The 16037-nt window shown below is 36.4% G+C and overlaps 1 protein-coding gene across 1 annotated transcript in view; it reads left to right on the top strand.

Moving 5' to 3' along the window:
- The window catches only part of SDHAF3 (succinate dehydrogenase complex assembly factor 3), a 73383-nt gene extending 60184 nt beyond the window's left edge, over window positions 1–13199 (top strand). Inside the window, exon 2 of the mRNA XM_065884403.1 lies at window positions 12996–13199. Coding sequence (XP_065740475.1) covers window positions 12996–13199 — 204 coding nt within the window. The remainder of the gene's footprint in view (window positions 1–12995) is intronic.
- The last annotated feature ends 2838 nt before the right edge of the window (window positions 13200–16037 follow it).

Here is a 16037-nt window from a genome sequence, read left to right as displayed (position 1 = left end):
CCTCCTCTGCTGTTACTGGGCTCCCTGGGGCTGTGGGCTCTGCTGCCACAACCAGGTAGCTGGGATTGCAGGCACTGCCTTTGCTCTTTTTCTGGTTCTGTCTTCTCTATGTGTTCCAGTCTACCCACCTTTAGATGTACAGATGTGTGGATCTCTGGCATCCTGATCTGTTGGGCAGAGGTACTTTTGTTGAGGGCAGATGTTTTAGTGGTTACAGATTGAAGAGGAGAGACAAAGGGAGCATCTTATTTCACCATGATGTTTTCAGTATCACTTATTACTGGTAATGTTAATCTTGATCATTTGGTTAATGTAGTGTCTTCTAGGTTTCTCCACTGTAAAGTTATTTTTTCTTTATTAGCTCTAAGACTGGGGTTGTTTGTTTTTGTAGCTTTTCATAGTCTGGATTCTGCTGATTGAATTTCCATAGTGATATTTAACGTATTCTGTAAATTGGGTTACATGTAGAGTATATTCAGTGCAGATGGATTTTCTGTGTTAAGTACTTCCATCAGGAGGCCCATAATATCTGGTTGTTTCTCTTTTTGAGTTATTCCTTTAGTTTTTTAAGTCCCAAAGCTGGTTTAAAAAAATCTAATACAGTTCATTTTTATTCTTAAAAAAGTCTTTGCCTGCATTTTGCTAATACTTTGCTTTAGAGGCAATTTTATTAGATGGACAGTTTATTTTTATCTTTTAAGTTAAAGTCATGTTATAAAAGATTCTATCTACTTTGTTACCAGTAATTTAATGGTAATCAGTTGGATTCAGACTATAGACAAGTTTAATACATAAAGAATAAGAAAGTACAGTGAAGGCATAACTAGTCTCTTAAAATATTTCTAATTATTGTCACTGATAAGACTAGGTACTCTGGTAGTCTAGGTTCTCTGCCTTTTTAAAAACTCTAGTGAGAAAGAGAATTAGCAAGCCACACTTCAAGTTGTTACCATAGCATTAAGGGTAGTTTTTCCTGTTATAAACCTTTCCTAACATCATATTTCTGTAGTTTACTGCTGTATTAGCTTCCTGGAGCTGCTGTAACAACTTAGCACAACTTGGTGACTTAAAACAACAGAATTTTATTCTCATACTGTTCTGGAGGCTCTGTGTCCTAATCAAGATGTTGGAGGTTCTCAGGGAGAAACCGTGCTTTGCTTCTCCTAGCTTCTGGTGGGTGAAGGCATTCCTTGACGTGTTGCCATGTCATTCCAGACTGTCTCCATCTTCACAACACCTTCTCCTCTGGTGTGTCTAATTTCTCTCAGTCTCTCCTTTATGAACATTTGTGATGGTATTTAGAGCCCACCAGGATAATCTCCTCAGCTCAAAGATTTGTAATTTAAATAAATCTGCAAACCCTTTACCATATAAGGTAATACAGGTTTCAGGAATCAGGACTTGTTATCTTTGGAGGACATCATTCAACTTACTACACCTTCTCTCACCATACTCAAAGAGTCTTCCTTTGATGGCTTTCTGCTACCTGAGGAAGCACTGTGCATTCTTTTTGGTTCAAGAGATCAAATCATAGGAGTCTTCTAACTTGAGGAAAATTCTGGGATAGCTTTATTCTTAGAGGCTAGCATGACAAGCTTGAAACCAAAGGGTGCTGTAGCTCATAAGAGATGTTTTTCTATTCTCTGTCTTCCTCCCTCTAGGGAGGTTTTCATGGCAGGAGATCTAGTCAGAAAATTAATATTTTATTGCTGCTTCTCCCTATATCTGGACACATACAAATTGTCTTAAAGTTGTTGGGTTGTTTGTTTTACATTTTTCTTTTATCCTGTCAATAGAGGAATGTTGAAAGTGCATGGGGCAGACTGGTAGGCAATAGAGGGTGACAGCAGGGGGGAAGGGTGTTCTTTTTCCCTGCTGTGACAGTCTTTACACTCAAAATGTTCACTGATCATTCCCCTTAGATCTTTATTTTGGCATTTTATCAAACCAGTATGGACTTGAATTATCAGATTTTTAAAAATCGAGATATAATTGACATGTAGTTGGCCCTCTGTATCTGTGAGTTCCGCAATTACTAATGCAGAGGGCCGACTATACTACACCATTTTATATAAGGGACTTGAGCATCCTTGGATTTTGGTATCCACAGGGGGTCCTGCAACCAATACCCTGTGGATACCAAGGGATGATTGTATAACATTGTATTAGTTTTAGGTCTACAACATAATGATTTAATGTATGTGTATATTGTGAAATGACTACCAGAATAAGTTGGTTAACATCCATCACCACACATTTACATTTTTTCTAGTGACGAAAATTTTTATGATTTACTCTTTAACAACTTTCAAATATACAACACAGTATTGTTAACTATGGTTACCATGTATACATTACATGCCAAGGACTTATTTATCTTGTGACTGGAAGTTTGTACCTTTTGACTACCTTCACCCATTTCCTCCCTTCTCTGCCCAGTTCCCTCCCTCTAGTAACTACCAATTTGTTCTCTGAATCTGTGAGGTTTTTTTTTAAGATTCCTCATATAAGTGAGATTATACTATATTTGTGTTTTTCTGTCTGACTTATTTCACTTAGCACAATGCCCCCATGTTGCAAATAGCTTAATGATATTCCTTTGTGTGTGTGCGTGTATATATATCGTATTATATATGGCATTATTTATATAAAATCACATATACCACATTTTCTTTATCCAGGAAGAGACTGTCCTTTCTCCATTGTATAGTTGTGGCTCTTTTGTCATAAATTAGTTGACCACATATGCACGGATTTACTCCTGGGCTATTTCTGTTCCATTGATCTGTTTCTGTTTTTTATTGCAATACCATACTGTTTTGATTACTAAAGCTATGTAATATAGTTTGAAAGCAGGAAGTGTAATGCCTCTTGCTTTGTTCTTCTTTCTCAAGATTGCTTTGGCTATTTTGTGGTTCCATACAAATATTAGTATTGTTTACTGTAAAATGCCATTGGAATCTTGATAGGGGTTACGTTGGATACATAGATTGCCCTGGGTAGTATGGATTTTAACAATATTCTAGTCCGTGAGCATGGAGTATCTCTTCATTTGTGCCTTCTTCCATTTCTTTCATCCATGTCTTACAGTTTTCAGTATACAGGTCTTTCAGCTCCTTGGTTAAATTTATTCCTAAGTATTTTATTCCTTTTGATCCAGTTGTAAATGGGATTGTCTTAATTTTTCTAATAGTTTGTTACTAGTGTATAAAAATACAGCTAATTTTTGTATATGGATTTTGTATCCTGTAACTTTACCTAATTGATGTATAAGGTTTTTTCTTGGAGTCTTTAAGGTTTTCTATGTATGTCATTTACAAATAATGACAGCTTTACTACTTTGTTTTATTTGGATGCCTTTTCTTTTTTCTTTTGTTCTGATTGCTCTGGCTAGGACTTCTAGTAGTATGTTGAATAAAAGGGGCAATAGTGGACTTCCTTCTATCATTGCTGATCTTAGTGATGAAAAACTGAAAGCTTGTCCTCTGAGTATGATATTAACTGTGGGCTTGTCATGTATGGCCTTTATTATGTTGAGGCATGTTCCCTCTGTACCCAGTTGTTGAGAGTTTTCATAATTGAATTTGAATTTTGTCAAATGCTTTTTTGGCATCTACTCAGATGATCATATGATTTTTATCCTTAGTTCTGTTAATGTGGTGTATCACATTGTTTTGCTGATATTGAACCATGTCATCCCAGGGACAAATCACATTTGATCATGGTGTATGAACCTTTTTGTGTATTGTTATATTGGGCTTGCTAATGTTTTGTTGAGAATTTTTGCATTCATGTTTATGAGGAATATTGGCCTGTAATTTTCTTTTCTTGTTTGTTTTGTCTAGTTTCAGTATCAGAGTAATAGTGCTGGTCTTGTAAAATGAATTTGGAAGTATTCTCTTCTCTTCTGTCTTTTGGAAGGGTTTGAAAGGGATTGGTATTAATTCTTAAAATGTTTGGTTGAATTTATCAGTAAATCCATTTGGACTTATGTTTTCTGGGAGGTTTGTGATTACTGAGTCAATCACCTTGTTTCTAATTGGTCTGTTCAGATTTTCTATTTGTTCATGATTCAGTCTTACTTAGTAGGTTTTATGTTTCTAGCAGTTTATCCATTTCTTGTAGGTTGTCTAAATTGTTAATGGATAATTGTTCATTGTAGTCTCTGATGGTCCTTTGCATTTCTGTGGGAACAGTTGTATTGTTCTCTTTCATGTCTAATATCATTTGAGTCTTCTTTCCTTAGTGAATCTAGCTAAAGGTATGTGTACTTGGTTTATCTTTTCAAAAAATCAGCTTAGTTTCATTGAACTTTTGTATTGTCCTTTCTTGTCTTTATTTATTTCTGCTCTGATCTTTGTTATTTTCTTCCTTCTACTAACTTTAGGCTTAGGTTTTTCTTTTTCTCGTTCCTTCAGGTATATAGTTAGGTTTTTTATTGAGGTGTTTCTTTTTTCTTAATGTAGTCATTTATCACTATGAACTTCCCTCTTAGAACTACTGCATCCTATACGTTTTGGTGTGTTGTATTTCCATTTTTGTTTGTCTCAAGATATTTTTTGATTTCTCTTTTGATTTCTTCTTTGACCCATTGGTTGTTCAATTTCATGGTATTTAATCACCACATATTTATGAATTTTCCAGTTTTCTTTCTGGAATTGATTTCTAGTGTAATAATACCATTGTGGTTGGAAGAGATGCTTGATGTGATTTCGGTCTTCTTAATCTGTGTCCTAACATAAGATCTATCCTGCAGAATGTGTCATGTGTGCTTAAGAAGAATGTGTACTATGCTGCTTTTGAATGAAATGTTCTGTAAATGTTTGTTAAAGTGCATGTTACACCAGATGGACTTGAATGTTTTCTTACTGATTTTCTGTCTGGATTATTTGTACATTGATGAGAGTATGGTATTAAAGCCCCCTACTATTATTGTAGTTCCTGTCTCTCTCGTTAGATCTGTTAATATTTGCTGCATACATAATAAAAATGTCATTCTTTTTTGGAGGGACCCCCTTTTCATTATACAGTGACCTTCCTTGTATCTCTTTTTGTCTTTGTCTTAGTCTGTTTTATCTGATATAAGTATAGCTACCCCAGCTCTTTTGGTTTCCACTTGCATGGAATATCTTTTTCCATGTGTCTGTTTGTGTCCTTAAAGCTGAATTGAGTCTCTTGTAGGCAGCATATAGTTATGTCTGTTATTTTAATCCATTCAGCTACTCTGTGTCTTTCAATTGAATAATTTAGTTCATGACATTTAAAATAACTGTTGATAGATATGGACTTACTATTGACAGAGAAGCAAAAGCTGAAAGAGTTCATCACTATTAGACCAGCCTTACAAGCTTCTTTCATAGAGATACTGACAACCTGTGGCAGGGTAATGGAAGCATGCCAGGATGGTGCCCACCTATTTGCAGATCCTCAGTGCTGGGTTGGGGTTTATGGGGAGATTGTGTCTCAGCCTCTGTTACCTTTTTCAGTGTGGATTTTTTAAAATTTACCCAATATGTAAGAGTCGTGCAGCTAGTTTCTGGATTTTTTTCAGAGGAAATTGTTCTATGTATAGCTGTAGATTTGGTGTGTTTGTGGGAAGAGAAGAGTTCAGGAGCCTCCTTTGTTGTCATCTTGAACTGGGACCTCCTCCTCACACTTCTGTGTGAAATGCATTTCTAGTTTTCTCAAGAAACATAAGAATTTAAGATAAGCATTAGATTGTTACCTTAATTATTATAAATTATACCCCAGTGAAATGTTCTAGAATTTTGTATACTTAAATTTTTAAGTGTAAAATTATGAAAATTTCCAAAATATAGGAAGAAGAAAATTGTATAAAGTACATTCATATATCCACCACCCAGATTTAACACATACTGACATTTTACAGTATTTGCTTAAGTCAGTCTTTAAAAGTACAGCTAAAACTTTACCCCAGTCTTTGCCTCGTAAAACAAGGAAGGGGGAAATCAGTATCCTGACATTGGTGTCTGTTGTTTCCATGCTTGTTTTCATACATTTTGAACATATGTATATAACTCTAAAGAATATATATTTTCTATACATATGGTCATACTATATAAGTTTCTTTTAGGATTTTTTTTTTTTTTTTTTTTTTTTTTTGCGGTACGCGGGCCTCTCACCGCTGTGGCCTCTCCCGTTGCGGGGCACAGGCTCCGGCTCAGTGGCCATGGCTCACAGGCCCAGCCACTCCGCGGCATGTGGGATCTTCCCGGACCGGGGCATGAACCCGTGTCCCCTGCATCGGCAGGCGGACTCTCAACCACTGCGCCACCAGGGAAGCCCCTCTTTTAGGATTTTTACTTTATGGGTCCTTTTCAACAATCTGACTACTGTATGCCTAGGTGTGGCTTCATTTTGTATTTATCTTGCTTGGAGCTTGCTAAGCTTTTTGAACCTGTACATTTAGTTTTCAAAACAAATTTTTGCCTCATTGTCTTCTGGGATTCTATTTAAACACAGTTTTGACATTGTCCCACAGATAACTGATCTTAAGTTCATTTTTTTAACATATTTATTGGAGTATAATTGCTTTACAGTGGTGTGTTAGTTTCTGCTTTTTAACAAAGTGAATCAGTTGTACATATACATATATCCCCATCTCTCTTCCCTCTTGAGCCTCCCTCCCTCCCACCCTCCCTATCCCACCCCTCTAGGAGGTCACAAAGCACTGAGCTGATCTCCATATGCTATGTGGTTGCTTCCCACTAGCTATCTATTTTACATTTGGTAGTGTATATATGTCCATGCCACTCTCACTCTCCCAGCTTACCCTTCCCCCTCCCCATATCCTCAAGTCCATTCTCTAGTAGGTCTGCATCTTTATTCCTGTCTTGCCCCTAGGTTCTTCTGACCAATTTTTTTTTCTTTTTTTAGATTCCATATGTATGTGTTAGCATGTGGTATTTGTTTTTCTCTTTCTGACTTACTTCACTCTTCACACTAGGTCCATCCACCTCACTACAAATAACTCAATTTCCTTTCTTTTTATGGCTGAGTAATATTCCATTGTATATATGTGTCACATCTTCTTTATCCATTCATCTGTTGATGGACACTTAGGTTGCTTCCATGTCCTGGCTATTGTAAATAGAGCTGCAATGAACATTGTGGAACATGCCTCTTTTTGAATTATGGTTTTCTCAAGGTAATGCCCAGTAGTGGGATTGCTGGGTCATATGGTAGTTTTATTTTTGTTTTTTTAAGGAACCTCAATACTGTTCTCCATAGTGGCTGTATCATCTTACATTCCCACCAACAGTGCAAGAGGGTTCCCTTTTCTCCACACGCTCTCCAGCATTTATTGTTTGTAGATTTTTTGATGATAGCCATTCTGACCAGTGTGAGATGATATCTCATTGTAGTTTTGATTTGCATTTCTCTAATGATCAGTGATGTTGAGTATCCTTTCATGTGTTTGTTGGCAATCTGTATATCTTCTTTGGAGAAATGTCTATTTAGGGCTTCTGCCCATTTTTGGATTGGGTTGTTTGTTTTTTTGTTATTGAGCTGCATGAGTTGCTTGTATGTTGTGCTTCATTTGCAAATATTTTCTCCCATTCTGAGGGTTGTCTTTTGGTCTTGTTTATGGTTTCCTTTGCTGTGCAAAAGCTTTTAAGTTTCATTAGGTCCCATTTGTTTATTTTTGTTTTTATTTCTGTTTCTCTAGGAGGTGGGTGAAAAAGGATCTTGCTGTGGTTTATGTCTGCCTATGTTTTCCTTTAAGAGTTTGATGGTGTCTGCCCTTACATTTTGGTCTTTAATCCATTTTGAATTTATTTTTGTGTATGGTTTTAGGGAGTGTTCGAATTTCCTTCTTTTACATGTAGCTGTCCAGTTTTCCCAGCACCATTCTCCACTGTATATTCTTGCCTCCTTTATCAAAGATAAGGTGACGATATGGGTGTGGGTTTATCTCTGGGCTTTCTCTCCTGTTCCATTGATCTATATTTCTGTTTTTGTGCCAGTACCATACTGTCTTGATTACATATCACTGATGAACATAGATGCAAAAATCCTCAACAAAATACTAGCAAACAGAATCCAACAGCACATTAAAAGGATCATACACCATGATCAAGTGGGGTTTATCCCAGGAATGCAAGGATTCTTCCATATACGCAAATCAATCAACGTGATACACCATATTAACAAAGTGAAGGAGAAAAACCATATGATCAACTCAATAGATGCAGAGAAAGCTTTTGACAAAATTCAACACCCATTTATGATAAAAAACCCTGAAGAAAGTAGGCATAGAGGGAACTTTCCTCAACATAATAAAGGCAATATATGATAAACCCACAGCCAACATCATTCTCGATGGTGAAAAACTGAAACCATTTCCACTAAGATCAGGAAGAAGACAAGGTTGCCCACTCTCACCACTATTATTTAACATAGTGTTGGAAGTTTTAGCTACAGCAATCAGAGAAGAAAAAGAAATAAAAGGAATCGAAATCGGAAAGGAAGAAGTAAAGCTGTCACTGTTGGCAGATGACATGATACTATACATAGAGAATCCTAAAGATGCCACCAGAAAACTACCAGAGCTAATCAACGAATTTGGTAAAGTAGCAGGATACAAAATTAATGCATAGAAATCTCTTGCATCCCTATACACTAATGATGAAAAATCTGAAAGAGAGATTAAGGAAACACTCCCATTTACCATTGCAACAAAAAGAATAACATACCTAGGAATAAACCTACCTAAGGAGACAAAAGACATGTATGCAGAAAATTTTAAGACACTGATGAAAGAAATTAAAGATGATACAAATAGATGGAGAGATATACCATGTTCTGGAAGAATCAACATTGTGAAAATGACTGTACTACCCAAAGCAATCTACAGATTCAGTGCAATCCCTTTCAGACTACCACTCGCATTTTTCACAGAGCTAGAACAAGAAAATCACACAATTTTTATGTAAACACAAAAGACCCCGAATAGCCAAAGCAATCTTGAGAAAGAAAAATGGAGCTGGAGGAATCAGGCTCCCTGACTTCAGAATACTACAAAGCTACTGTGATCAAGACAGTATGGTACCGGCACAAAAACAGGAATATAGATTAAGTTCATTTTTTAATAGTTTTTCACTTTCAGGTTGGATAATTTCTACTGACATACTTTCAAGTTCATTGAATCTTTCTTTTCTCATCTCTAGTATGCTGTTAAACCCATTCAATGAGGATTTTTAAATTTCAGATAACTGCATTTTAGAGTTCTAGAGTTTTCTTTTGGTTCTTACAGTTTCTCATTTTCTGCTGAGAGTTCTCATCTATGCATTTATTATGAAATCTTCTTTTATGTATTTGAACATAAATAATAACTGCTTCAGAATCCTTTGCTGCTAGTTTTAATGTCTGAACCATTTCTGGCATTGCCTTTTCTCTTGATTATGGGTCACATTTTCTGTATCTTCATGATTCTTGTAATTTTGGATTTTTTTCTGGACACTGTGAATGATAGATACATTGTAGAGACATTATTCCACTGTGTTCTTCCAAAGTGTATTAATTTTTGTTTTATCAAGCAGTTAACTTGGCAGAACTCAGATTCCAAACTCTGTGTCCCCCTTGACAAAAAGTGTCTATTTAGTTCTTTTTGCCTTAGCTGGGCTTTAGTCTGTCATGAGCATGCTTAGTTAAGGGGTTAGCCAGAGATTTTGGCAGAGTTTATTTGCAGAATTTGGGGTTCCCCTTTTGTAGTTCTTTTTCTGAGATTTCCCTTTCTTACTTTCCAGTTGCTGCTGTTCTCCCACACACTGTGCTCTGAGTCCTCAGTAACCTTGCAGCACCAACTGGCATCTTCCCTTGGAAAAAATGCCATAAAAGTGGCAGTCTAACCCTGTGTTCCCTGCCATTCTCCATTCTGTCAGCTCCTTTCTGATTTGGTTGCTCTCCAGTGTCTTGGGATTGTTGTTTGATTATATTTTGTGTAGACTTTATGTTATCTGCAGGAGGGTTGGTTTGATAGAAAGTACCGCAGTATTAATGGGAGTAGAACTCCTTGCATAGCTTTTTTTTTTTTTTTTTTTTTTGCAGTACACGGGCCTCTCACTGTTGTGGCCTCTCCCGTTGCGGAGCACAGGCTCCGGATGCGCAGGCTCAGAGGCCATGGCTCACGGGCCCAGCCGCTCCGTGGCATGTGGGATCTTCCCAGACCAGGGCACAAACCCGTGTCCCCTGCATTGGCAGGTGGACTCTCAACCACTGCACCACCAGGGAAGCCTCACTCTAGCCATTTTTAAGTGTACCACTCAGGGGCATTGATTGCATTTACAGTCTTGTTCATCGGTTACCACTGTCTATACCCAAAACTTTTTCTTACCCAAACAAACTCTGTGCCCCAAAAGCAGTACATCCCCACTCCCTCTCCCCAAGCCCCTGGTGTCCTCTTACACTTTTGTCTCTATAAATTTGCCTGTTCTACATATTTCACATGAGTGGAATCCTGCAATATTTGTTTTTTGTGTCTGGCTTATTTCCGTTTTAGCATAATGTCTTCAAGTTTCATCTGTGTTGTAGAATGTATCAGAATTCTTTTTAAGTGTGAATAATATTCCGTTGTATGTTCACACTACATTTTATTTATTCATCTGTTGATGGATATGTTTCCACATATTTGCTGTTGTGAATAATGAATGCTGTTATGAACATGGATGTACAAGTATCTGTCTGAGTTCCTACTTTGATTTATTTGGGGTATATACCTGTAAGTGGAGTTGCTGGATCAGATGGTAATTCTTTAACTTCTTGAGGAACTGCCAAACTGTTTTCCACAGTGGCTATACCATTTTATATTCCCACTAGCAATGTACAAGTTTCCAGTTTCTAAAAATTCTCACCCATATGTGTTATTTTCCTTTTATTTATTGTCTATTATTATAGTCATCCTAGTGGGTATTAAGTGGTATCTCATTGTGATTTGGATTTTCATTTCTCTAATGACTAATTATGTTGAGTATCTTTTCATGTCCTTGTTGATGGTTTATATATCTTTGGAGAAATGTCTACTCAAGTCTTTTGCCCATTTTTTGAGTTGTCTTTTTATTGTCTTGACATATTCTGGTTATTAAATGCTTATCAGACATAGTTTGCAAATATTTTTTCCCATTCTGCAGTTTCTTTTCACTCTGTCTTCTGATGCACAAAAGTTTTTGATTCTGATGAAATCCAATTTATCTAGTTTTGTTGCTTATGCTTTTGGTGTCGTATCTTAGACTTGTTGCCAAATCCAAGGTCATGAAAATTTACCCCTGTTTTCTTCCAGGAGTTTTATGGTTTTAGCTCTTATGTTTGTTTTTCATCCATTCTGTGTTAATTTCTGTATATGGTGGGAGGTAGGGATGCAACTTTACTCTTTTGCATGTGGAAATCCAATTTTCCCAGCAGTATCTGTTGAAGAGATATTTCTTTCCCCCATTGATGGACTTGACACCATTGTCAAAAGTCAGTTGGCCATATATGTAAGGGTTTATTTCTGGATGCTCAGTTCTATTCCATTAGTCTCTATATATCTACCCTAAAGCCAGTAAGTTTTGAAATTGGGAACTGTGTATACTCCAACTTCGTTTGTTTCTTTTTCAAGATTGTTTTGGCTCTTCAAGGCCTCTCACATTTTCATATGAATTTGAGTATTGGTTTTTCTATTTCTACAACTGTATAAATTTTTTTAACTTGCATTTTGGATTCTGATTATTTTAGAGATTTATTCATGTTAATACAGACATTTAATTACTTAATGGATTATAAAGAAGTGTCTAAACACTTTATTAATAAACAATGTTTTGCTTTTATAAGGAATGCCACAATGAACATTCTTTGAATGCCTCTTGTCCCCATGTTGTAAAGTGTCTTTAGGACAGTAGTTCTCAACCTGGGCAGTTTTGCTTGCAAGGAAACATTTGGCAGTCTTTGGAGACATTTTTGATTATCAAGACTAAGAGGAGGGGTGCTGCAGGCATCTAGTGGGTAGAGACCAGGGACACTGTTAAGCACCCCTACAATGCAAAAACAGATTCCCACCCACCCTATTACGAAGTGTTATCCAAATTACACACTTTGTTAATAGTACTGAGGTTGAGAAACTGTGCTCTGGGGCATATACTTAGAAGTGGAATTTATAAAGCCCTAGGGTGTGTGCAGTTTTTTAGTATTATATGAAATGGGTTTCTGTAGAATGTGACAAAGATATTATTTCCAATTCAAATAAAGGTTTGGAATATCTGAAATTAAAGTTTCTTTGGTGATGCTGGTATCTAACAGTTATAAGCAATGTAATTATCTTAAACCAGATACAATAGCAGCATTATCCAGAGTTAACTAATTTGTTTACTTACCCAGAGGGTGCACATAATTTAACTTCATGAACTGAAATACACTGGTACTTCCTGCCTGACTAAAAGAATGAGAGAAAAATTAGTGTGAAAAATGTAGAATTTTTTTCTGGCAAAGATGGTTGTTAAATATTGAAAGCTTAAAGGTTTGAAAATTTTTTCTAAGTGTGATTTAAATTCGTTTTTAAACTGAAGACAGGGGAATGAACCTAAAGAATTTTGAGACCCACTTTTAAGCCTATATGACCCATGACTCCCCCTTTGAAAATCTGATGAAAGTTATGGCCCCAGAACTATGTGCGTGTTTGTGTACATACAATTTTGCGGTGGTTTATGCATGCTCCTGAAGCCCGTTCATGGACCACTCCTACCTGCCTTGAACCTTCTAGATTTCCAGATTCAGGACTTTGGTAATAAAACTCTTAAAATGCTAAAAATAAGATATATGTATGTGAAACTATCACTGAATAGTAAAGACACAGCTCTATATTGTTCGTGTCTTATTTGCCAAATGCACAAGACTCAGTGATAGGATTCTTTAAGTTCTTCAACATTAAATGAATGAATAAATGAATGAATACAGATCTCATTTTAATATCTATAACCTTCAATTTTTTTTCTTTTTACTAGGCATATGCAGCAGTGCTATGGCAACAAGCTAATGAAAACAGACAAAATTCAACTGAAAAAGCATGTTTTGGAATCTCCCTACCAGAAGAAAGACTTAATGACTTTCGTGATGAACAAATTGGACAGTTGCAGGAGCTGATGCAAGAAGCCACTAAACCCAATAGGCAGTTTAGTATTACTGAGTCCAGGAAACCAAAATTTTAGTCTATACAATAAAGTTTAACAAAGCACTTCAAATTCAGAGCCCCTTATTTTAACTATCATTGGTTTTGAAATTTTATTTCTTAAGCTTTTAGGTTTTGAGAATGCCTGGTGTTAATGAAATATTCTTTTATCTGGGGATGAATGCTCTTTGTAATATACAGATCAGGATCATAAGTGGATGAAACTTTACATTATTGAAGTAACAGCACTTGCTGGATAGGATTTGTGTTTTGGATTGAACAAGAAAGAATGGCTCTAACATGGACAAGCTTGTGAAATTTTGCCAAAAATTTTTTTATGTATAAATTTATTTTAATGCTATTCTTGTTCAACCATTAGCTTCATGGCTTTAGCTTTATATTTATTATGATAATGATTGATTGATAGATGTAGAATTCTGAGGTTATTATTTAATTTCCATTTGCATGGAATATCTTTTTCCATCCCCTCACTTTCAATCTGTATGTGTCCCTGGATCTGAAGTGGGTCTCTTGTAGACAGCATATATAAGGGTCTTGTTTTCATATCCAGCCAGTCTGTGTCTTTTGGTTGGAGCATGTAATCCATTTACATTTAAGGAAATTATCAATATGCATGTTCTTACTGCCATTTTATTAATTGTTTTGGATTTGTTTTTGTAGGTCTTTTTTCTTTTCCTCATTTTATTTATTTATTTATTGGCTGTGTTGGGTCTTTGTTGCTATGTGTGGGCTTTCTCTAGTTGCAGTGACTGGGGGCTACCCTTCGTTGCAGTGCATGGGCTTCTCATTGCAGTGACTTCTCTTGTTGCAGAGCATGGGCTCTAGGCTTCAGTAGTTATGGCTTGCAGGCTCTACAGTACAGGCCCAGTAGTTGTGGTACAGGGCTCAGTTGCTCTGTGGCATGTCCCAGACTAGGGATCAAACCTGTGACCCCTGCTTTGGCAGGCAGATTCTTAACCACTTTGCCACCAGGAAAGGCCCTTTTTTTTTCCCCCCTTCCTCTGTTGTGCTCTTCTCTTGTGATTTGATGACTATCTTTAGTGTTGTGTTTGGATTGCTTTTTCTTTTTTGTGTGTGCATCGTAGTTTTGGTTTGCAGTTACCATGCAGTTCTGATTTAGTAGTCTATGTATATATAAGATTGTTTTAGTAGTCTATGTATATATAAGATTGTTTTAAGTTGCTGGTCTCAATTTCAAATGCATTTCCAATATCCTGCATTAGTAACTCTCTTCATGATTGCTGGTTTTGATATATTTGTGTGTGGATGATTTCCTGCCTTGACTGTATGGATGATTTCCTGCCTTTACTGTATGTTTGCCTTTACTGGTGAGCTTTCCCATTCATAATTTTCTTGTTTCTACTTGCAGCCTTTTCTTTTCCATCTGGAGAAGTTCCTTTAGCATTTGTTGTGAAGCTAGTTTGGTGGTGCTGAATTCTCTTAGCTTTTGCTTGTCTGTAAAGCTTTTGATTTCTCCATCCAATCTGAATGAGAGTTTTGCTGGCTATTCTTGATTGTAGGTTTTTTCCTTTCATCACTTTAATTATATCATGCCACTCCCTCTGGCCTGCAGAGTTTCTGCTGAAAACTCAACTGATTGTGATTTTGGAGTTTTTGTGAGAGGAGGTGAGCTCAAGTCCAGCAAGGTTATTATTTAAATACATTGTTATCCTGAAAATTTCATCACTTCTGCTTTAATAATACATATGATTATTCTTTTAAATGTCCCTTCTCCCTGAGTCATTATTTACAATGAAAGGTTAAAAAGAAGCTTTAGGATTCAGTATTATACATATTACCATTTGTCTACTAGATTTTACAATGTTTAGTATTTCTCTGGTGTTTGTTAATAACAGATGACCCCTTAAATTAATTTGTAGTTACCTTGAGAATCTCATTTATGGCCTAATTCATGGGGAGATAAAAACACTTTCATTATTTTTTTCTTACACTTGTCAATTTATACACTGAAAAGAAAAACATTTTGGAATGTGACTGGGATTATGAATTTAAAAAAATATTGTACACTAAAATAACCTGCATATGTAATTATGTATGTATGTGTACTTTGATTTTTTTTAACACCTTTATTGGAGTACAGTTGCTTTACAATGGTGTTAGTTTCTGCTTTATAACAAAGTGAATCAGTTATACATATGTTCCAATATCTCTTCCCTCTTGCTTCTCCCTCCCTCTTTCCCATCCTCCCTATCCCACCTCTCTAGGTGGTCACACGGCACCCAGCTGATCTCCCTGGGCTATGCAGCTGCTTCCCACTAGCTATCTATTTTACGTTTGGTAGTGTATATATGTCCATGCCACTCTCTCACTTTGTCCCAGCTTACCCTTCCCCCTCCCCATATCCTCAAGTTCATTCTCTAGTAGGTCTGTGTCTTTATTCCCGTCTTACCTCTAGGTTTTTCATGACCTGTACTCTGAGATTCTTAAGTGATCATTTTTCAGATGCAATTGTGTTTATGTCAGCTTTTCAAAAAATTAATTCATATTTGCTCTGTTTTCCTATCTTGTGCTTTCTCTGTGTGTATCGCTGCTGGGTCCCTCAGTCCTTTCTTCTATTCCTCTCTGATCAGTCTATAGACTGATCAGTGAGTCTTTTCTCATACATCAGTCAGTAATTAGTCTTTACATTATAACAGGCTCCAGGAATAAAACAATGAATAAGATAAAGCTCTTGCCCTGAAGTTAGTCTTAACAGTGCATTCAGGAACCCTGTTTCATCATGAACGAATATGTTATGTTCTCAAACTCTTTATAGTACTATCTTTTTCATCTTCTTGGTTAATAGAAACCTAACACCTGCGAGGACACTGCTTCTTTGTGTCTTGTGATGTGGGAG

This window comes from Phocoena phocoena, chromosome 9 (genome assembly GCF_963924675.1).
Source record: "Phocoena phocoena chromosome 9, mPhoPho1.1, whole genome shotgun sequence".
In the NCBI taxonomy this organism is placed as follows: Eukaryota; Metazoa; Chordata; class Mammalia; order Artiodactyla; family Phocoenidae; genus Phocoena; species Phocoena phocoena.
The sequence above is the reverse complement of the archived record's forward strand: the minus strand, read 5'-3'. Positions and strand labels throughout refer to the sequence as shown.